This window comes from Arvicanthis niloticus, chromosome 6, assembly GCF_011762505.2.
Source record: "Arvicanthis niloticus isolate mArvNil1 chromosome 6, mArvNil1.pat.X, whole genome shotgun sequence".
Classification (NCBI taxonomy): domain Eukaryota; kingdom Metazoa; phylum Chordata; class Mammalia; order Rodentia; family Muridae; genus Arvicanthis; species Arvicanthis niloticus.
In genome coordinates this window covers 94,832,431-94,855,379 of record NC_047663.1, presented here as the reverse complement: position 1 = coordinate 94,855,379, position 22,949 = coordinate 94,832,431, and the positions used below count along the sequence as shown (strand labels likewise).

Genomic DNA, 22,949 nt, shown 5'->3' with positions numbered 1-22,949 from the left:
TGTCAATCTGGGCTAGGGTCAGTGACTTTAGACAAATTTTAGCCAATTTCGGGGCAGACAGAATAGACTGAACTTCTGGGACCCCACAGGCAAGCAAGCAGATGCAAGGAGAGGAGAGAGTTTTCAACGTGTTTTGGAGGTAAAAATGCCAACCAGCTATGTGAGATCTCAGGCAGGGCAGCCATGAGCCGCTTCTACAGGCAGGAGGTTGGGGGTGTTGGGCTGGGACTGAAGGTAGCTGAGCAACCGAGGTGCAGATTCAGGGAGCACTGGAAAGCGTACACTAGTTGCTGGTCGAGGTAGATTGGAGGTGCCCAGCAGCTGAGCTGATAGGGCAAGTTGAAATTGAACAACTGTGTGTGTCTGTGTTTTTCATACTCAGATCCAATATTCTCTGGGCTGGGGATGGTAGCATGGTCCGTTCCCAGAGCTTGAGCAGGGTAGCAAAAGCTACACCCAACACCATGTGCTGTCAGCTAAGCTTGCTACCACTACCACAGGCCAGGGCAAGCAGCAGGACTGTTTACTAGGTAGATGCAGACCCAGAAGAACACAGGACGGTGTGAAAGGCTCTGCCAAGGTTACTCTAGAGCCATGGTTAAATAACTTGGGCAAATTAAGCCATGTGAACCTCCCTGTGGCCCTACAGAATACTTTTTAATTTGCTGGAGGGTTCTGTCTTTGTCTATCCAACCTTCTAATCACTCTTTTAAAATTTGTTTTGTGGAGACAAGGTCTGGCTGGCATAAAAATTACAATGTAGCCCAGGTTGGCCTTGAACTTTCAATGCTTCTCCTTGGTGAACCACTGTGCCTGGCTTTTTGTTTGTTGTTTATATAGTGTCCTGAGAAATAGCCCAGGCTGGCTTCAAACTCACAGTCCTCTTAGCTCAGCCTCCCAAGTGTTAGGATTACAGGTGTGCACCACCACGCCTGGCTCAGTCATGTTTTTCCTTGTCACAGTCCTGTGTGTAGCTGGCCACCCCAGCACAGCCTAGGCAAGTGGCAGAGGACAAAGGGGAAGGCATCCTGTCACATTGGCACTGCCCAAGGCCAATTTCCATATCTTAAAAGATGCTATGGAGATTAAACCCAGTGTGCACACGGTTTATATAGATTCTCAAAGGAGTTCATGTCTTGGGAAAAATCTGAAATCCAGAAAATAGCTCTAGGATTTCACACCATGTTTCCTGGGAAATATCTTGGTAGGTCCAGTATGTTCTAGAATAGCTGGAGAGTAGTCATCCCCAGCCACCTGTCTCCCTGGCAACCCACACTCAACTCCTGGCAGCTATGATTCCTACCACCAAAACCCTGCCCAAATTCCCACAGTGGCTGCTTCTGCCAAGACAGTCCCTGATGTCTCATAGGTAGCACTCCAGAAGCAGCTCAGGGCCACCAGGGGACTAGAGCAGGGTTTGCCTGGGGTGGGGGCGGGTCGAGGGCTGAGAAAGATGGCAGCCAGGCCAGCAGCTCAGCCCTGAACCCAGCCCATGTCCTCTTGGGATTTGTCTTCCTCTGGTATACCTTTCTCCCTGTCTGCAGAGAAATTTATGGGTGAATAGCAGTGAGTGAGTGAATGAATGAATGAGTGAAGAATGAATGAATGGGTGAGTTAATGCATGGCTGGCAGCAACTGAGTAATGAATCCCAGGGCAGCTTGAGCGGCAATGAGAAACTCTGTTTCAAACAAACAAATGCTGAGTTCTAGATAAGTAACCTTCAGGTCACTCAGAGGAACCAATTATCCTCTGACCTTCCACAGGACAGCCCCAGCCTAGTACAAACTCCACACAGAAACCAGCACCCCTGCTTCACCCAGCCTGAGGGAACAAGACCGAGCCTCCTTGTGCTCCTTCTGAAGTGAAAGACCAGCTGTGGCTCGGCCCACAGAAAAAAACAGAAAAACAGCTGGGAAATTCTCAAGTTTGAGTTTTGTTTGAGGTGTGTGTGTGTGTGTGTGTGTGTGTGTGTGTGTGTGTGTGTGTGTGTGTTTATAATAGGGTCTCACATTGCAGCCCAAGCTGGCCTGGAATTCACAACACAGACCAGACTGACCTCAAATACATGGTAATTCTCCTGCCTCCACCACCCAATGAGGGGACTCTGGCCAGCCCAAGCATGGCAAACATGGCTCTGGCAGGCCTTGCCCCTTTCCCCAGTCCCTCTGCCTTGCTCAAGTGTTAGATCACATTCCAAAAGCCAGCCATCAAGGCCTATTCCCTTATTTGGCCACTTCCTCCTCCTGATGCTAACCACCAAGGCCCAACTATCAAAGTATTGGAGTCCAGCAATCAAAAGCCCCTTTGGCTCCCTCATTAACATGCCCAGTTAAAATGAAACACCTCATCCTAACTCGAGCTTCCCCATTACCTGTATAAACCACCATTTGCCTATGGGCTACATCTGTGTCCTCTCTATCCAGAGGCAGTCCTTTGTCCCCACAGGACAAACACCCCTTCCCTCTTCCTTGCCCCCTTTCTCCCCCTCCTTTATTCCCTTCCTTTGTTCTCTGTCTCCTGTCTTTGTCCCTTATCCCTGCCCTCTGTCCCTCTGGGGCAATAAATCTCCTTAGTGCTGAGAACTTGGCCTTGGGGTGTCTTGACCTGACTCTTGAGGTTCCCTACACCCAAGAGCTGGGATTACAGGTGTGCCCTACCACATCTGGCTATAGCTGAGAAATTCTGAAACTGGCCCAGGACAGCCACTGGGATTCTAGGAAGTTGACAGCAGACAGATATTCAAATGTAAAGTATTTAATGCTTCTGTCAGATCTCAGGATCAAGCAGACACCCATTTCTCCAGCTCAATGAAAAGAAGAACATGGTTCTCGCTGGGTGATTAGTTTTTCAGAGTTAAGGGAAGTGTCCTGGGATTCCAGGGTAGAAGCACTCAGCACTTCGAAAGCCCGATTCCAACAGTGCTCCCCCTGAGTACTTTCTGTATGTGGAGGCCTTTCCAGCCACATTCTCCTTTGTCCCACTGTCACCTGGTGAGATAGGCACTGCTGTTCCCATTTTACAGATGAGGAAATTGAGGCACAGAGAAGTCAAGTCATCTGCTCGAGGTTTCACAGCTAGTGAAAAAAAGGCTCGGATTTCAAGACCATAGTCATATTGCTATAGGATGCTCTGATCTGGCCACAGTGGACAAATGAATAGAGTGGGGAAAGAAACCCACACCACGTGCCCTGGGGTGTGGGGTAAGGTAAGGCCATGGGCAGCTTGGCAGGCCCTTCTATGGGATGTTTTGTGCCTGTGTGTGGTATGTGTGCGCATGTGTGAAGGCCAAAGATTAATGTCGGGTGTCTTCCTTTGCTCTCCATTTTACTTTTCTGAGACAGGGTCTCTCACTGAACCTGGAGCTCACCAGTTCAACTATACTGGTCAGTGAGATCCAGGTATCCACCCAGCACTGAGACTACAGGGGTGCATCTCTGCATCTGGCTTCTGGGGATTCAAACTCAGGCTGTCATGCTTGTGCCACAGTCACTCTGCCTCCTGAATCAGCCCCCCAGCACCCTTGGGCTATCTTTAGTTGCTGGCTTTCCCAAGTGCCAATATAGGAGGGCACGGTGGATGTCCCCACAGCCATCAGCCCTCCTCCAGAAGGACTTCATGTGCGCTACGTGTGACGGGAGCAGGGCCAGTCAGAATGTTTTAGGAGACTGTAGTTATGGGCATCTTTCTTTTAGATGCTGAAACCCCAGAGTAGTTTTGGAGCTGCTGTCAGCAGCCTCTCAGTGGGGAGAGGGTATGAGGCAAATGTGCAAAAAGTGGTTGAGTCAAGAGCCTGAGGGCAGCTGGGAACCCTGCAGGGCCATACCTGCAGCAAGACCCCTTTAAAGGGTCTCCACCCCAAATAAAGGGTCAAGCATTCCCCACGATCAAATGGTTTTAGATGGGGGTGGAGAGAGAAGAAAAGGCCCCCAGGGCCCCGTTACACTCTGTTCCTCACAGGGTCTGCAGGGCAAATGTGTAAAGGCTGCCAGACAGCTTCTCCCCTGAGCACTTCTTGAGTCAGGCTTTGGTTTGAGAGTCAGGTTAGCAGTGCATTTAAAGGACACTGAGATGGGCTGGGAATGAGGTGTGGTGGGAGAATGTTCACCCAGCATGAAGGAAGCCAGCGCCACATACGAGAGGTATAGTGGCACACACCAGTAGTCTCAGAATGTTAGAGGCAGAAGCAGAAGAAGCAGAAGGATCAGGAGCTTAAGTCATCCTTAGCCTTGCATAGAGTTCAAGGTCAGGATACACGAAAGCACGTCAAAACAAAACAAAAATATAACAATCACCACAGAAATGGGCCTCGCATGGAGCCCAGTGGTGGTGATTGCCTAGCATGAACAAGGCCTGGGTTTGAGCCTTGGTGCTGCAACAACAGCAAATAATTAATATAATAATAATAATGGTCATTGAAAATATCACCAATTGCTCTTGGTGATTTGGTGACAACTGATTTTAAGTGTCTTTCTGGAGGATTCACACACACACACACACACACACACACACACACACACACACACACCCTGTGATCCATTGCTATTCCTGAAGAACAGAACAGGGCAGAATTCTGATCATGATTCCCGTCACTGGAAGGTTCTCTCTTCAAGGGATTCTTCCCTACTGCTCTGGATTTGGGGTGGCTGCCAGTATAAAGTCCATGCTTGCTCACTTGGCCCCGCAACCAGAAACCACCCCTCTGAGCCTGGTTACCTGTAGAAATGACCCTGACTCTATGCCAGGCTGAGAGAGAACAGCAATGAGGACCTTCTAGGCCAGGCTGGAGCTGTGGACAAAGCTTCAGTCAGGCAGAAACCCAGGGCAGCGATGTGGATTGGTGCTGGTTGGTAAGGGTGGAAACCAGTTTGGGCTAAGGAAAACCAGAAAGCCTGATTTCTATATGTTATGCCTCAATCTTAAGCCACTGTCAAGGCCAAACACCAAAGGAAGGCTGAGACTGGCCAAAAGTCACCAAACAGTGGCCTCTCGCCTTCTGTGGATCCAGGAAATGAAAGAGAGAAGTCCGTGGTCTCCAAGAAGGCCCACTACTCTACCATGACGTGTGTTTGGGAAAGCCATGTCAGTCTTGGAGAAAGTCCCTGAGTCAGAGCAACTCCAGGGTAGAGAGACCACCTCTACCCCAAGGGGGTCCCCAGCACCACGTTGAAACTGATTCCAATCACGCCTTAACTAAGTTCTCCTGGACTGTCCAGGAATGTCCGCCACTCAGAGATAAGGGGTTTTAGCTTTTTAAAAAAAATGCTTAGGGGGCCAGCGCCTCAGGAAGAGACCTCTGGAGGGACAAGAATGGCTGGAGTCACCCCATCACCTCATCATTGCCCGGAACTAGGCAGGCAATGCCTGGGCTTCCCTCTGTTCCTCAAATCAGGGGTGGTCAAGGTTAAGTGCTCCACAGAGGAGGAAACGGAACTACAGTCCACGGTAGGTTGTTTCCAGCAGGAAGCACAGCCCTGACTCCCCATCACAACTCCTTGGACAGTGCTCAGTCACAAACAGCTAAATAATAAATTCTAAGGCAGTCACCCAACCCCCAGTAGTCCTTCAGTCTACTTTGCCCTTTCCAGACCATGTGATTGGCCCCCCAAATGCTATAATCCAAGCTGGCCAATCACTGCACTGCACCTAAATCACAGTGATTGGTCCAGATTTGACATGTGATCCTGCTGGCAATCACGTGCTCCTTCACTCTTCCTGCAACTGTGATTGGCTCAGAATGGACCCAGCAGGCTAAGGAGAGCTTCTGAGTGGCCTGGGACTTTGGGAAGAGACATTCCCCTGTGCAGTTTCCTGGCACCAAACAGTGATGACCCTGCGGTAGAACAGCCTTCCTGAGGAGGGGAGCCACAGCAAGTGGTGAGAAGGGTCCCAGCTGGTCCCATCCTAGACTCCAGGGGACAGGAGGTAGAGCATCCAGGAAGTCTCGGCTTTTAAAAGAAAGTCAGAAGTAAAGGATCTGTCTGCCTTTGTCCCTTCCCGGGGCATGAAGTTAAGCTCCCTCTGCACATAGGTAGTTAGCTGGGTCCCTGCCGTGGGGTCACCACACCCCAGCTGTGGCACCGCACCATCTGCATCCAACAGGATCCTAGGTGTCTGTCTAGATGGGCTTCGTTCTCATTCTCACAGGCTGCCATCAGGTCCCCAGCCAGCTATCTGGACACCATCGAGCCACTATGGGACTGGCCAGAGGAGGAAGAGGAGGTGGTGGCGCTGAGCTGAGAGAAGCGGCTGGCACAGGATTCCAGACTGGACATGGAGCCCCTGGGGAGCAAGCATGTGTACACCTTAAGTTATCTTCCTGACAAAAGCTGTTAATACTGCAAATGAGTCCCCAGGGCTCCTTCTTCAAGGCTGCTAACCTCCACCGGGGGTAACCAGCACAGAGGGAAAAGCCAGTGATGCCATAGTGAGGGAAGATGAGTTACCCAGTCCGCCAAGGCCCAGCTAGGCCCGTAGCAGTCAGGAGCTGCCCTGACTGGCATGGAGCAGAAATCCCACCGCTCTGGACTCATTCTCTCTGGTTTCCTTCAGTCAAAACTAAATACAGTGGCACAGCTTCTTCAAGCCCAGCACTCAAGAGGTCGAAGTAAGGGGATTGTGAGTTCCAAGCCAGCCTGGGCTACCGATTAACCTCGTTCTAGGTGTCAGATCAGAGCTGGCCTGAGAGAACTTTCTAGTTTCTTTTGGTTTTCTGAGATAGCTTCTTATTTAGCCCAGACTGGCCTCCAGAGGCTGGATCCTCCTGTCTCAGCCTCTGGAGTGCTTGCCAGGCATGTATGAAACCCTGGGTTTGATACCACTACCACATAAAAGCCAGGTATGTTGGTGTATGTGTGTGATCCCAGGGCTAGGGAGGTGGAGGGAGGAGATCAACTCTTTCTCAGCCTCGTCATGAGTTTGAGGTCAACCTATATTTCATGAGACCCTGACTCAACACTAATAAAAAGTTAGGAGAATAGGGAAGAAGTTTAAGACCTTGCCTGTTCCACCTCCAGGCTACCTGCTTCTCTCCTGAGGACCTACTATGTGCCCAGTGAACCATATCCTCATTGGTTCCCACTTAACAGCTGGGCTTTGTAAATCTCAGAGGGGCAAATTGATTTGTCTCCTCAGAGACAAGGTTAACGGGAAGCGGGAAGCCGAGGAAGGCCTCTTAAAGTAGCAACCCACTGACAGTTCCCTGCAAGGCACTGCTCTAGAATACTTTAGAGTGGTTGCAAACTCTGAGGAATTCTGGGACTGAAGGATGGTTCAGGTGATAAGGCCCCTTCTCCCCCCTGGCCCAGTGCACAGAGACGCTTGAACCCTGAAGCTACAAAGGGTAAAGATTCAGCATTTGAGTGAGTCTGTCTGTCTGTCTGTCTGTCTCTCTCTCTCTCTCTCTCTCTCTCTCTCTCTCTCTCTCTCTCTCTCTCTCTGTGGTTTTGTCTGTCTGTTTCTGTATGAGGTTTCTCTGTGTAGCTGTGGCTGTCCTGAAACTCTCTCGGTAGGCCAGGCTGGCTTCGAACTCAGAGATCTGCCTATCTCTGCCTCCTGAGTGCTGGGATTAAAGGCAAGCACCACCATTCGCCCAGCTTGAGCAAAGGGACTCCTCTGAGTTCCTATAGAGTGCTGTTGATGTCCACCCCAGGAGAGTCTGACCCCATGCCACTGCAGAAACATCAACAATCACAGAAATAGCCACACCTCCAGTGCTTGTGGGAGGCCTTGCCTACCTAAAGTCTTCAGATGCCAGCACTTCACAGTAGTAGAGCAGCTTGCACTTGGGGCCAGGGCTGTGCAGAGCTGTCAGGACATCATCCACACCTGGGAGACTGCAGGCCACACTCTCAGGGGGACTGTGAATCTGCCACTGGAGCAGGTAGATGCCAGGCCACTGAGTAACATGGGAGCCCTGAAACACAGACCCACAGTAAGACCAGCTCCTCCTGGGGAAGGAATGGAGAGATGGGTTCCCCTGGGGACAAGACAGAGAGCTGGGTCCCTCTGGGCATGAGATTGGGGGCTGGGTCTTCCAACACTCCTGAGGACAAGATGGAGGGGCAGGGTCTGTGGGGACAGGATGGAGTCTGGGGACCTAAGGACAAGACAGGGATTTGAGTTCTCCTGGGGCTGAGATGGGAGGTTGAACCTTCCTGGAGTTTCTGTAAGCAGGCTTGGGAAACAAGTTTCTCTCTATTTGGACCCTTCCGATACCCCCGGGGAAATCCTTTCTAAGAGCCTTCTAAAGCCTCCTTGTGGTGACTGCCGTATCCCAGGGACTGGAGCTTCCCACTTAATGCAGGGCAGTGACACTAGCATGTCCCCTGATGAGGTGAGGTCTGCAATCCAGGGGCTTCAGAGGAGCCACTAAGTGGGTGTTAGGGAGACTGTGGGGAGGGGGACATGGGAAGGTTAGAGGGCAGCTCTGAGGAAGCACTGAGGGGGTGTTTGGAGCTGGCTGTGACCTCCATGGAACCTTCAATAAGGTCCATGATACTCATGAAGCCAGAGGACTCTCACTGTGTGTACTGATATGTGTGTGCATGTGTGTGTGTGTGTGTGTATATATAATGTGTATGTATTTGTGTTTTGGTTAGTGTGTATCTATGTGTGCATATATGTGCATGTGAGTGCTTATGTGTAAATGTGTGTATGTTTGTGTACATATGTGTGTGTCAGAGTGTGTGCATGAGTATATATGTGTGTTTTGGTGTGTCTGTGTGTACATATATGTGTATGTATGCATTTATGTGCATGTGTATATATGTGTCTGTATAAATGTGTGGGTACATGTGCATATGTATGTTTGTGTGCCTGAGAGTGTGTATGTATGTGTGCTGGGATGTAATATTCCACCTGTAACACTGGCCTCATGGGGAGGTGATGGGGGTGAGAAAGGCATCTCACAACCCAGATACACATCCAAATTCTGCTCCTTGACCCATAGTTTCTAGCTGTCTGTGGAAACCTGTATGTCAGAGACCTGGGATGGATTCACAGGCCTTCATTTGGAAATTCATAGTGGGGGTGGTTCTGAGGCCAGGGTCTTGGGGTGCTGGATCTGCTACCTTGTGGCCTTCCCACTTGCCTTTTGGCTCCACAACTCACCCCAGCCCCTGGCTTGCCCTGCTTCTCCAGCTTAGTTCCCCTCTGCGTGGAACATCAGCTCCTCCACCTCTCCCAGCCCAGCCACCCTCAGAACCCTCTTCTGTAATGAGCTCATATGGGGAAGAATGGGGGGAAGACTCCACCCACCACAGGGTGATGACATGGACTGACAGTATCCCCCAAATCCATATCCACCCAGAACCTCAGAAGATAATATCATTTAGATATTTCTCCCATTTTTTCAACTAAAGATTCAGAGTCAATCCTAAACACAACTTCTGCTATCCTTATAGGAGAGAGGGGAGGGGACCTTGGGGCACAAAACAGATATGGAAGACGGAGCCATATAAGGTCAGGGTGGGGCCAGCAGTTATGTGTCCATGAGACAAAGGCCTTCCAAGAGAGCAAGAAGGAATACTCCCTCAGCCCTTAGGGAACCCGGAAGGAATACTCCCTCAGCCCTTAGGGAACCCCGCAGGCTCCTCAACTTTGGACCTAGAGCCCTCCTGAATTTAGAGATGAGAAACTTTGTAGTCATCTGGGGTACCCACATGCATGTGCACGAGTGGGTGGGTGCATGTGTACGTGCATGTGTGTGTGTCCCCACATGTGGCTCTTTTCCATATGGGTTCTGAGGATCAAACCCAAGTCTTTGTGTTTGCAAGGCAAGCACTTCACTGCCTGGGCCATCGCCTGGCCACATGTAAATTATTTGGGCCCTTTAATGATTTCTTTTCCCCATGGAGAAACTGAGGTTCCACGAGCTCCAAGAGGTTACTAGCTGCCTCTTAGCTTAGCCCCATGCTCCCTCCACATAGCCGTCTTCAGTGGGGGGACTCTTATTACACAAACACAGTGAGTGTCTCTCCCCAGTTGCTCTGCAGGGTTCCAGAGACTGCTAGCACATGCAATTTGTCTGTAGCTGTCTCCCCAGAGGCCTGGGGGTTGGAACTTGATACCCCACGTTAAGTTAGTAAGAAAAGCCCACAATTACACACCTGAATGCTCTGCCCTTCCCGGCAGATGAGCGGTGCCTCTACACGGCTGTAATCCACCCCCAGGACCCAGCTCCTGTCGATCAGCTGCCCACTGGCTCTAACCCCAGGCTCCTGACTCCGGGGACTGAGCTTGGGTGCCTGCTTTGCATGATACAGACTGAACACCACATCCCCTCTGAGGATATCAAAGTCCCAGGTGATGACCGACTCCCCTTCTGGTATCTCCATGGCAACCTGCATCATGGAAGAAGAGATGGGAGAGTCCCAAGGTCAGGGTGCTCGTCACTGGTCATCTATCAGTCTCCCTGTGGTCATCATGAGCTGCTAAGACTCTCTCATTATCCCCTTATCCCAGAACTCTGCCTCTTTCTGAAAGGCCTGGTCACCTGTGATGAACGACAGGTGCCTGGGATGTGAAGACACCCCGGGATTCGGCAACCATCCCATGTCCCAGAGCTTCTTGGATAGAGTTGAAACGGAGTGACTGGAATCACCTCATTCCCAATCTGAAGGAACATGATACCACCCCTCCCATGCCCTCTCGGGTCAGGTGGCACCGGGTGGTACCTCATGGGGGGTCCCACGGAGCACACTGGCTGAATGGTAGGTCTCACTCCACTGCCGTAGCTGGTCGGCCTGCTCCTGCTCCTCTTCTGTCAGATACAGGGACTTAGGGACCATCCCTCCTTCTGGAACATTACACTGAGAGGAGGTTTCAAAGACAAAAAAAAGTTGGCAGGTCAGTGTTGCCAAGGCCCCTCTGGACCATTAGGTGTCCTGTGAACCCTGAAACAGCTTAGGATTGTGACTCCCCTTGATCTGGACACTGGCTCCTGTGACACCAGTCTCTGAAGCCCACAGAACCAATAGCAGGGTAACATGCACGCTTCTCATGTAGCAAAAGAGGCATGGAGGCTTAGAGAGGTCAGGCTACCTTCTCAAGATCACACAGGAGAACATGGCTGATCAGAGCACAAAACTATGAGTCAAGCGTGATGGTACATGCCTATAATCCCAGCACTCAGGAGATTGAGGACAGGGGATCCTGAGTTCTAGGCCAGCCTGGGCTAAACAGTAAGACCCTTCTCAAAAGCAAAACAAACAGAATCTGGTGACAAGATTCAGTAGGTGAGGGCACTTGCCACCAAGTCTAAAGACCTGAGGTCCATCCTCGGAGCCCACATGTTAAAGAGAGAATGACTCCTGCAGGCTTTCTCCAGCCTCCATATGCACACTGTGGTGTGTGTGTGTGTGTGTGTGTGTGTGCATGTGTGCATGTGTATGCACATGTGTATGTGCATGTATGTGTATGTGAGCTTGCATGTGTTTGTATTTCTGTGTGTGTGCATATGTGCATGTGTGAATGCATGTGTGTACATGTGTATGTGTGCATGAGCTTGTTCATGTGTGCATGTATGTGTGTGCATGAGCTTGTGCGTGTGCTCATTTTGTGTGTGCGTGTGTGTATATGTGCATGTGTGTGTAGACCCTTGCACTCTGAACCCTTTTCATACTGTCTAGATGTGGTTCCAGCTTCTGCAATACACTCGAAGTAAGGGCAGCATCTTCCCTTCCTCCGTGGGAACTGACCAGTGAAGGGCCTGTCTGGTTCTATAGAGGTCTCAAAACCAAAGCTGCTCTGGGTGACCAAGCCTCAGACCCCACGCATCAGCACACCACAGTTTTTCTTGGTTCACTTTGAAAACAAAGTGGGAGAGGGGATAACAGAGCAAGGTCCTTTCCCATTGTCCTTCAATAAACTGGACCCCAAAAGGAAGCCAGACATTTGTATCACAAGAGAGAGCACAGTCGAGCTGGGCAGAATTTCTAAGAAAATCATTTTACCGACAAGTGGCACAAGCCTGCTGCCGGGTGTCTGTGCCGGGGAACTGAGGGGGTGCACAGCAAGTACTTGTTTTTGAAATGTTTTAACATTTATTTTTATGTGCATGGGTGTTTTGCCTGCATGCATGTTTTTTGTACCACATGCATGCAGTACCTATGGAAGCCAGGAGAGGGCATTGGACTCCCTGGGGCTGGAGTCACAGCTAGTTGTGAACCACCAGGTGGGGCTGGGAATCAAATCCAGGTCCTCAGGGAAAGTGCCCTTAGCTGCAGAAACATCACTTCAGCCCCAGCAAGTACCACCTCCAGCCCGCACTGCCTTTGAGAAGCAAAGGAAGGCTCCTCCTTAAGCGATGCCACCCCTCTGGGGGAACTTCTACAACCCTGTCCCCACTTAAAGCCAGCGTCTCCACACTGTGGAGATCAGTACTGTCCATCAGCCCCATTGACCCGCCCCCTTCTGGAACCCAGGGCCGGCAGCCAGCCTCACCACGCTCTCTCCTCCCAGGAAGTCAGGGATCACATCCTTGTCCAGGTAGTCCACCAGGCCGCCAGGGCCCTGGTAATTGCTGCCACTGTAGATGAGGAACTTCCGCCTAGTGTTCTCATTGATGAAGGGGCTGACCTGGGGGTGGGGGCAAGACAGAGTCTGTTTACTCAATGGGATTCATAAAGCAGAGAATCGGCCACTTTATTGGTTGGCTTTGTTTTATTTTGCTTCTGGTGTGGTTGTATTTATTTATTGATTTTTAGTTTGGGCTTTCCTGTTTTGTTTTTGAGAAGAGTTTCACTCTGTGGACCATCATCAAACTTAGCATCTTCCCGCCTCAGCCTCCCGAGTGCTGGGACGACAGGCGTGCACCAGCAGACCTAGCTCTTTGTTTGTTTGTTTTGTTTTAGTTTTTGTTTTTCCAGACAGGGTTTCCTGTGTGCAGTCTTGACTGTCCTGGAACTCACTCTGTAGACCAGGCTAACCTCAGACTCAGAGATCTGTCTGCCTCTGCCTCCTGAGTGCTGGAATTAAAGTCATGTGTCACCACCCAGTCAGAATTGATCTTTAAAAAACTTGTTTTACATGTATTTATTTTGGGGTGGGCATTTGTGGACATTAAAGGACACCTTTTAGGAGTTGTTTTTCTCTTACTACCCATGGGTCTCTGCTCTAAGAATCCCAATGAGTGTGTTCCAGGGATTGAACTCAGGTCATCAGGCTTGGCCACGGGTTCTCTTACCTGCTGAGCTCTGTCTCCATCCCTGACTGGATCCCAAGCACTGTCTAAACTAGGCATAGTGGTACATGCCCATAATCTCGACACTCTTGACGATGGAAGCAGGAATATTAGAAGTTTAAGGTTACCCTTGGGTGAGAAGCAAATTTGAGGCTAGCTTGGGTTAAATGAAATGCTGTCTCAAGAAAAAAGGAAAAAAAGAAAGAAACCGAAGTCTCAAGAGTGACAGTGTGCTTATGTGTTTGTATAACTTCTTTAGAGTTCAACAAGATAGAAAAATTAAAGAACATATCAATTTAAAATATAGCTATGTCAAAAAAGTACTTTTTAAAAAATACTATGCAAAAGACATCCGGAGGAGAAAATATATTAATCTAGGCTTGCAAATATCCGGGCATCTTACTGCTGAGCCTTGTCCCCAGCCCTGACTTGATTTTTATTTTAAGACAGGGTCTCACTATGTAGGCCTGGCTGGCCTGGAACTCAACATATAGATCTGACTGGCCTAGAACTCACAGAAAGCCTCCTGCCTCTGTCTCCTGAGTGCTGGGATTAAAGGTGTACACACCACTACATTGGGTTGAGTTGATCTTTTCAAAGTGAGTGACTCAGGCTGTTGACAGGGCAACAGGTGAGCTTCTGGGGGTCAGGGCAACAGGTGAACCTCTGGGGGTCAGGGCAACAGGTGAGCCTCTGAGGCTCCCTGGCTAGCTAATCTAACCTAATCAGTGAGCTCCAGGTTCAGTGGGGGGACACTTTCCAAAAATAAGATGGGGAGCCCCTGAGGAAGCACACTCAAGGTTGACCTCTGACCTCTGACTGCCACCCAAATGCACATATGTACACATGCACCTGACACACACATGCACCCAAGTGAACACACACCTATGCACAAAACCATAGAATTTAAAAGTGCAGGATTCACCGGCTTTGATCCATTCAAACAAGTCACAAAACCTCATCATAATCCAGTTACATTTTCATCTCTGCGAGAGGAGACCCCGATAACATTGGGTCCGCAGCATCTCCACCGATCTGTGTGTTCAGGATCATTCAGGTAAAAGATTCACCCCTTATATGCCCCCCCCCCCCCCCCCCCCCCCCCCCCCCCCGCCGCTCTGGATCTCACCAGAGTCCACAGCACCGGGAAGACGCGGGGAGCACGCACGATGAGCAGCCTGCCCAGAGTCTCAGGGTAGTTGTCCTCCACCACCTCGATCATCCGCAGCAGGGCTTTCACCCCAGGTCGCCACAAATGCCGCATGTTAAGGCCCTCCAGGTCCAGCAAGCAAGTCCAGGAGCTGTGACAGACACAAGACTTCGGGCTAGTCTACCTGTCTCATGGCCTCCAGCACCCTCCCGGACACCTGGGACAGAGCAAAGGGTTCAGAAAGGCAGGGCTGGGAGCAGGGGACACAGGACACTTTCACAAAAATGGAAATGTGAAGGAGGAAGAGGGAGACCATGGGTCACTAGAGAACACAGGTCACCTCAGAGCTGAGGAGGAAGGCTGGCCTGAGGAAGCAAAGGGGAGGAGCCTATGGAGCTGGGGGCGGAACTAGTCGGGAACAGCTCAGATTAGCTCAGCCAGAGTTTCTCCACCAGCAAAAACCAGGAAAGGGGTCCTACCCCACCTGTTCCTTGTAAGAATTAAGGACAACGCGGTCCACAGCGCCCAGCCAGCCACCTGACCACACACATGCGCGGGAAGCAGTAAACGTTCAATAGCATTCTTTGGGCGTTTTGCCCCCAACTCGGGTTCTTGCCTGATGGGACGGCCAAATTGTCTCGTGTTTCCTTCGCATCTCTTCTGTCCTTCCTCGTTGACAGAAAGAACCTAGAAGGCAGGCGCGGTACTGAGAACAGCTGATTATGCTGCCCCGCCCACAGGCCAAGATCTCTGGCTCAGACTCCGCCCCCGACTCACATGCTGCAGCAAAGCTTCCTCTCCTACTGCCTTCATCAGGCCTTTGGTGTCCATCTGTCCCAGGCGCAGGATGTAGAGGGGGCGACCATCTTTGTGGGTGGGCAATGCCCAGAAAAGAGAAGAGACATCTTTAGGGGGGTATTGACAACTGGAACCAGTCAAAGCTCTACATAAGAACCTAACTCCCCAGCTAAAAGCAGAGGTCCTGCTGGGTTTCGCTGAGGGACCAGTGCAGCACCTAGCCACCCCTTATGAAAACTGAACACAGAAACACATTCAAAAATAGAGGGGAGAGCCTGAGTAGGGGCACGGGGCACCTGCACCACCTTGCTACCTTTTCTACCTAAAACTGAAATCAGTAGTTTACTTATTTTTTTTTCCCTTTCTTTTTTCTAATGGTTAGGGGGATTGCTGTCAGTAAAAGCACTTGCATAGCAAGTGTGAAGAATTGAGTCTTATCCTCAGATTCCTTTTTTTTTTTTATTTTTTTAAGATTTACTTATTTATTTTATGTATGAGTACACTGTAGCTGTCTTCAGACACACCAGAAGAGGGCATCAGATCCCATTACAGATGGTTGTGAACCACCATGTGGTTGCTGGGAATTGAACTCAGGACCTGAAGAGCAGTCAGTGCTCCTATCCGCTGAGCCGTCTCTGCAGCCACGGATCCCATGTTTTCTGAAGCCAGGCAGAGTTGTGAGTATGGTGCCCATGAGCAATGGTGCACACCGTTAGTCCCAGCAGGAAGCAGAGGTGAGTGGGTCTCTGTAAGTTCAAGACCAGCTTGGTGGTGTGGAGTTGTAATCCCAGTGCTGGGGAGTCAGAGACACGGGTGTCCCTGGGGCTTCGGGACATTCAACCTTGTCTCCGCTAATCCATGAGCTCCAGGTTCAGTGAGACACACATGTCAAACAAGAAGGTTGTCTTCTTGTCTCCACGCTCACACATGCACTCAAACCACATTTAATTTAAAAAAAAATTTTGTTTTAAAGATTATATGAGTCATGTCATGAAGAAACCCAGAGAGCACACATTCAGCCCCTGGCTTCCCACCAAGCAGGACATTAGAGGAACATGAAGGACTGTCAACACGGCCAGTTATCTTTAAAGACTACTAACATAGGTGGTTCTCTTTAGTCTTGAGAGCCGTGCTCTGTGAACTGGAACCCTGAGCTAGTAAACAATCAGCCATGGTTTCTATGGACATGGAGTTGGTCCTGTTTCTTGTCCGGTCACATTTTCGTGTCTTTATCACCAGACGGCCTTGCTTGCTGCATTCTAAGGACAGTATAATAGAGTCCGTGGACTCAACAACCTTGACCTCAAAACCAGAAGGACTGTAACTCAGAGGACGAAACATACTGGGCACATGTGTCTTCTGTGGAAGGCCCTGCATGCAGGGACCGACGCTTCAGCCCTGCATACCCAACCGCTCTCTTGTCTGCCCTTCTTGCGGCACTAAGGCTTGGAGCCCAGGTTCCTCATACAGACAGGTGACGGACCCATGAGCCACGTCTCCAACTTCTTTTCACTTTATGTCACTTAAGTTCCCAGGCCAGCCTTGAATTTACTCTCTAGCCAACATAGACATTAAACTTGCAATCCTCCTGCCTCAGCCTCTCAAGGAGTAGAGATGTCAGGCCTGAGCTACTAGGCACCACACTGAGTAGCCGTTTTGAAACAGCAAAATAACCAGTAAAAGTTCAAAAATTGGGAGCTAGAGAGTTGGTGCAAGCGGTTAAGAGAGCACACCGTTCCTTCAGAGGGCGCCATTTTTCATAATAGACCTTAAAGAGCACAACTGTGATTTGGCTTCATGGCTCTATACTCTTTAAATCTGGAAAGGAAACCTACAGTGGAAAGAAAACTGTCCCCGAAAATCTTCTGTCCCCCAGAACCTTGTTACTGGAGCTGCAGCTGTCAATTAAGGATCTCCCAATGACATCAGGATGGAGGTGGGGTGGGTTCTAAATGACCCAGAGCCCCTGAGAGATAGTGAGGGACACAGAGATACCCACAGGGAAGGCCATGCGTGTCAAGTAGGGGCGGAAATTGAGGATGATACAGCTACAACCTCGGGGGCCATCAAAAGCTTGAAGAGGTGGTGTAGGACTCTCTTAGAGCCTCCCAACTTCCTTTGTTTGTCTGTTCATTTGTTTGTTTGCTTTATGAATGACAGAATCTCTAGCCCAGGCTGGCTTTGAATTCATTTAATAGCGGAGATTAACCTTAAATTTCCGATCCTCCTGCCTCTACCTCCTGAGTATTGGGACTTCAGATGTTGTGATGGCTTGAATAGGTATGGCCCCCCATAGATTCATGTGTTTGAAAGCTTAGCCATAGGGAGTGGCACTGTTAGGAGGTATGGCCTTGTTAGAGTGGGTGTGGCCCTGTTACAGAAAGTACGTCACTGTGAGGGTGGGCTTTGAGGTCTCCTATGCTCAAGCTACACCCAGTGTGGCACACAGCCTCCTTCTGCTGCCTATACAGTAAGATGTAGACCTCTCAGCTCCTTCTGCAGCCATGTTTGCCTGCACGCTGCCAGGCTTCTCACCATGATGATGATGGACTGAACCTCTGAAACTGTAAGCCAGCCACAATTAAATATTTTCCTTTATAAAGGTTGACTTGGTCACGGTGTCTTTTCACAGCAATAAAACCCTAAGACAGATGCTTACCACCCAAACTGGAGCTGTGTAGTACTGAGGAGCAGACTTAAGGCTCCGTGCAAGCTAGGCAACACTCTATCAGCTCAACCACATTCCAAGTCCTGCTGCCTCCTGAATCTCAGACTTCCAACCACCAGGCCGGCATTTGTTGTTTCAGTACTTAGTTTGCTATGGCTACCTAAGTAAATCAATACTGTATTGGTGAGACTATGTGTGGTGATGTTGGGAGCAGAAACATCCTCCCCAAACCATAAATCTACGCCTGTTCCACCTTCTTCGGAGCTGGGTAACACGTCATAGGTATCTCCAGATGCCCCAGAGAGCTAAAAGGAAATCTGAGGTGTCAGCATGGGTGCATCATTTAGGGAGAACCCTTGGCTTTCATGCGTGGCTCAGGTGTGGGACGAACCTATATCCTGGTAGTGCCAGCCTCCAGCATAGAACTCCTGCAGGGGCGCGGGGGGCCGCCAGGTCTGCAGAAGGAGATCCACCTGGTGCTGCTTCCGCCAGCTTAAGGACTGGCACAACATATCCCGGGCCTTGTCCAGGTGGAAGTCTCGTGCCCTCAGGAAGCGCAAGATGTGCTCATCTTTGGGGATCTGAGAGACAGAGGAAAGAGAAGACCACACAATGGTACTTCCAACCCTTGACATAAAGTGACAGAAATGGGCCTATTACCTCATCTGCAAAACAGCTGGAGAAGGAAGTCCAAGGCAGAGAGCCTCTTACCTCATCTTACCTCATCTGCAAAACAGCTGGGGAAAGTAGCCCAATGCAGAGAGGCGGGGGTGGGGTGGGGGCCCACTGTGGTGAACAGCTGTGCAGTGTGGCTGCCTAGCATCCCTCCCTGTCTGTCCTAAGAATAGTATCTTTCCTTGGGGTAACTCCTCCTCCCCTCCCCCTCTGCTTTCTCCTCCTCCCTTACTAATGTACCATTGGTACAAAACCAGCCATATTGAAAGCTGCCTTTTGGGGGGTTCTTTCTTTGCATCGGATTCCACCCTAAGCAAGTGTTTGTGGCCCACATTTTACATTCGCAGAAATAGAAGTGACCAGTCATGCTGCAGGCCGACACTGAGGTACTGTCTTGTCTGGCCCCAGGGCAGGGGAAGCAAATGTACAGAATCCATGCCTAAGCAAGAAGTTCGGATTTGTCAGAACTGAAAACAGATGTCTGCTTGGGGCTGAGGTATGTGCCCTATCCACATGTCCAGAGCTAAACCTTAAAGGCAAAATCCATAGACAATCAATAATCACCCTTCTTAAGTCATTTGTCTCTTAGAAAAGGGCAGTTTCCACGGTCAAATGAGCATGGTATAGCTATGATTCTTAGTTGCACATGACTGCAACACACACACACACACACACACACACACACAAGTGTCCCCAGAGGACATATGTTCATACTAAGGGTCCTTTTGAGTTGTCCTATCTGGATGGGGCAAGATACTGGCATCTCCTGATTGGAGACTAGGGAAGTTACCAACATGTTACAATATACAGAATAAACAGTACTACAAAGAACCTCCCGACTCCAAACTTCACTAGCAAGAGAAGGGTGGCCTCCTCCGCATGTGTAAAAGACAGACAGGACAGATGTAATACCAGTGAAGACAACCCTGAGTTCTTAGTGTTACTGACAGCACAAGCTTGTTCTCTTCCCTCCCCACTACCTCAGCTGACTCCTGTCATTAAAGTGCGAGGCCCACACCCACCTTGCCTTTGTGCGTCTCCTGTAACCAGTGCCGAAGCTGGACCAGGCAACTCTCTTGCATGGGACTGAGATGGCCCAGGCACCTCTCAATGTAGTCTGCATCCAGCTTGTCCACTGGAGGAAGAAAAATAGGGATTTCAGGGTAGAGGAAGCAAGGGGCCATCCTTTCTCTCCCTCCCTTTGTTTTGTTTTTGTTGTTGTTGTTGTTTTCTTTGTGTGGTTTTTTTTGTTGTTGTTGTTTTGAATCAGGGTCTCATGTACCCCAGGCTAGATTCAAATACACCATAAAGTAGAGGCTATCCTTGAGCTCCTGATCTTCCTGCCTACACCTCCTGAGTGCTAGGTCACAGGCATGCACTACCATATCTGCTACCCTAGCTAGGATTATTATTGCTGTGATGAAACACTGTCACCAAGGCAACCTGGGGAGGAAAGGGTTTATCTGACTTACACTTCCATATCACTGTTCCTCATTGAAGGAGGTCAGACAGGAACTAAGACAAGACAGGAAGCTAGAGGCAGGGGCTGCTGCAGAGGCCATGGGGAAGTGCTGCTTACTGGCTTACACCCCATGGCTTGCTCAGCTTGCTTTCTTATAAACCCCAGAGATACCAGGATGGCACCGCCCACAGTGGGCTGGACCCTCTATATCAATCCCTCATTAAGAGATGACCAACGTCCAGATCCTGTGGAGGAGGCATTTTCTCAGTTGAGATTCCCTCCTTTCAGATAATTCCCAGCTTGTGTCAAGGTGACATAGAACCAGCCACCACATCTGGTGACATAGGTCTTTACCACATGGCCTACACTCTGTGTGGCCGCCTGTACCTGCCAACTGTCAGAGCTCTGGAATGCAGTTCCTGGCCAGGATTTGGCAACAGCCACAAAAGCTCCAAACTCATTTTTCCAAATGTTTTTGAAAACTTATGGTGGGCAAGCCTGAACATTTCCATGGGTGGAGGCTTCCCTCCAGGCCTCAGGTGTGGAGATGATCCTCACTCTCTGGGATGAGGGTCTGAAGACTGCTGACTCTCCTGCCTGTGTTTTTGTTTTAACATCATATTGTGAGCACTTTCTATATCAACAGACTGAACTGTCCCTGGGCATGGTGGTGCACACCTATAAACTCAGCCCCTGGAAGGTGGAGACAGGAGTTAAAGATCAGTCTGGGCTACATGAGAAAATATCTTAAAAGAAATTTATCTCAAAAATAAATAAATAAGGACAAGCATGGTGCCAGGTCTGCACTCAGTAGGCAGAAACAGGATGATCTCTGTGAGGTAGAGGCCAGCCTGGTCTACAGAGCAGGTTTTGGGTCAGCCAAAGTCACATGGTAAGACTCTTGTCTCAAAAGTCAAAGAAGCCAAAACCAAAACCAAAACAAAACAAAACAAAACAAAAAAAAAACACCAATAAAACAGTGTTGTCCTGTGTGACATTTTTTTTCATTCCTTGAGTGTAATCAAAACACACACATACACACACACACACACACACACACACACACACACACAATGTACACCTGAGACAGGCATGGTGATACACATCTATAATCCCTCACATCACCTTCACCTCCATAGCATCGTAACCTGGGCTACTTGAGACCCATTTTAAAACAAACAAAACCCTGAGGGTTGATGAGATGGCTCATTAGGTGGAGGCATTTGCTACCAAACCTGACGACGGCCTGAGTTCGATCCCCGAAACCCACACAGTGGAAGGAAAGAACTGACTCCCATGAGTGTCCTCTAGTCTCTACATATGAGCTGTGGCACGCACCTGCACACACACCAATAAATAAAAATGTAATTTAGAAAAATATTTAAAGAACGTGTGCAAAGTACCCAGGCACAGAAGTGTTTACTAATCTCCAAACTCTAGAGGACCTCAAATTCAAGGCTAGCCTGAGCTAACACAGAGAGACCCTATGTCAAACCATGGATCCTCTGGCATATACATTGAGCTATGGCGTGCACACACATATTATATGATTTTACATACTATGTGATTTGTATGAAGTTTTGAAGGAGGCTAAAATTGCCTGCATCATAGTGGCACATGCTTGTAATTCCAGCGTGTAGGAGGTGGGTCATCAGAAGGTTTGAAGTTCAAGGTCACCCTCAACTGCCTACCAAAAACAGGGCCAGCCTCTGTCTCAAACAATGATAACAATGAGTCAGCTTTAGGAAGTGAGGCTTCAATCGTTCTCATTGTACTATGAAGGGCAAGGATATGCCTGGTATTTGTGCAATGTTAGTAAGAAATGGTAGCATACACCCTCGGGATGCAGGGCATGCTCTCATCTGTTCCATATTCTCCAAGTGTGAGTATGTGTGTGCACTTGTGTTGGGGGGAGGAGATGTATGCCCTCTTGTGCCATATGCCCCTTCATGAAACACAAACTATTGAAGACTCTTGGGAGAGGGAAGGAATTCTCTTGTGTGTGCATGTGTGTACGCAGAGGCCAACTTTAGGTTTGGTCCTCAGGTACCATCTACCTCGGTTTTGTTTGAAGCAGAACCTTTTGCTGGCCTAGGGCTCCCCAGTTAGGATCAATGAGACTCAGCTGGCACCTCTCTAGAGCTAATATTACACCTGAATGCCACCACGTCTCCTGGCTTCTTGTGTGGGCTCTGGGAGACGCCATTCATGTGCGCAGGACAAGCACGATCTTAACTGAGCCCCCTCTCTAGCCCTCACTTCTCCTTTCTCATCTTCACTTGGATATTTTTCTACCATGATCTTGCATTACTCGTGCAATTAAAAATATCTTAAAACCACCAGAGGTCAGTTCCTGGGCTAGAAATAGATCAGCTCTGAGAAGGGGGAGGAGACCTAGTGGGTGCCAGACTGTCCCCAGCCCTGGCAATGTGCAGCACCTCTCCTGCCTCTCAGGGAACTTGGCAGTGTGGCAGGCTTCCTGGAGCCAGAGGTGAGGGCACAGACTTGGATATGGCTCTCTGCAGCCACCTACCATCAGCCATGACCATCTCAGGAGCAGGGCCTGGGGCATCACTGGGGCCATCGGTCTCCAGGGAGCGAGGGCACCGGGGCCCAAGCTGGCTTCCGACAGCCTCCTCCTGAATGGGGGCTGGTGTCCAGCGGGGAATGTGAGACGTCCCCTGGGAAATGAGCTCATTCAGATAGTGTTCAATCACCTCCTTCCCCTGGAAGCAACAGACCCAAAAGATGTCACCAAACAAGCAGCGTTGCAAGGTCACCACACCAGCCCTGAGGGATCATACATGCTCAGGTCCCAGCCCTGACATATAGCTATTGCACAGCTAAAATGTGGCCAGGAGGAGCGGAGATGAACAAGACTAAACACAGAGCAAATGCACCGAGCTCAGTTTTATGTTGGTAATGCATCAGGTAAAGTATATCCCCAAAAGCAGACTATTCATCTGGTGAACAGTCCACTCTCTGACCTGGAGCCTAAGGCCATTGAACCAAGCA

At 49.7% G+C, this 22,949-nt stretch overlaps 1 protein-coding gene across 2 annotated transcripts in view; it reads right to left on the bottom strand.

Annotated features, from left to right (window-relative positions):
* Positions 1-2,739: 2,739 nt before the first annotated feature.
* Sec14l5 (SEC14 like lipid binding 5) overlaps positions 2,740-22,949 on the bottom strand; it is a 40,245-nt gene continuing 20,035 nt past the window's right edge. For both annotated transcript variants that reach the window (XM_076937343.1, XM_076937344.1), the window contains exons 6-16: positions 22,468-22,660; positions 19,495-19,607; positions 18,189-18,378; positions 15,109-15,197; positions 14,948-15,018; positions 14,311-14,482; positions 12,443-12,577; positions 10,675-10,809; positions 10,108-10,341; positions 7,735-7,913; positions 2,740-6,280 (exon numbers count right to left, since the gene is read on the bottom strand). In XM_076937343.1, the coding sequence (XP_076793458.1) occupies positions 6,169-6,280; positions 7,735-7,913; positions 10,108-10,341; positions 10,675-10,809; positions 12,443-12,577; positions 14,311-14,482; positions 14,948-15,018; positions 15,109-15,197; positions 18,189-18,378; positions 19,495-19,607; positions 22,468-22,660 (1,623 nt within the window). In that variant the 3' untranslated portion in view covers positions 2,740-6,168. The remainder of the gene's footprint in view (positions 6,281-7,734; positions 7,914-10,107; positions 10,342-10,674; positions 10,810-12,442; positions 12,578-14,310; positions 14,483-14,947; positions 15,019-15,108; positions 15,198-18,188; positions 18,379-19,494; positions 19,608-22,467; positions 22,661-22,949) is intronic.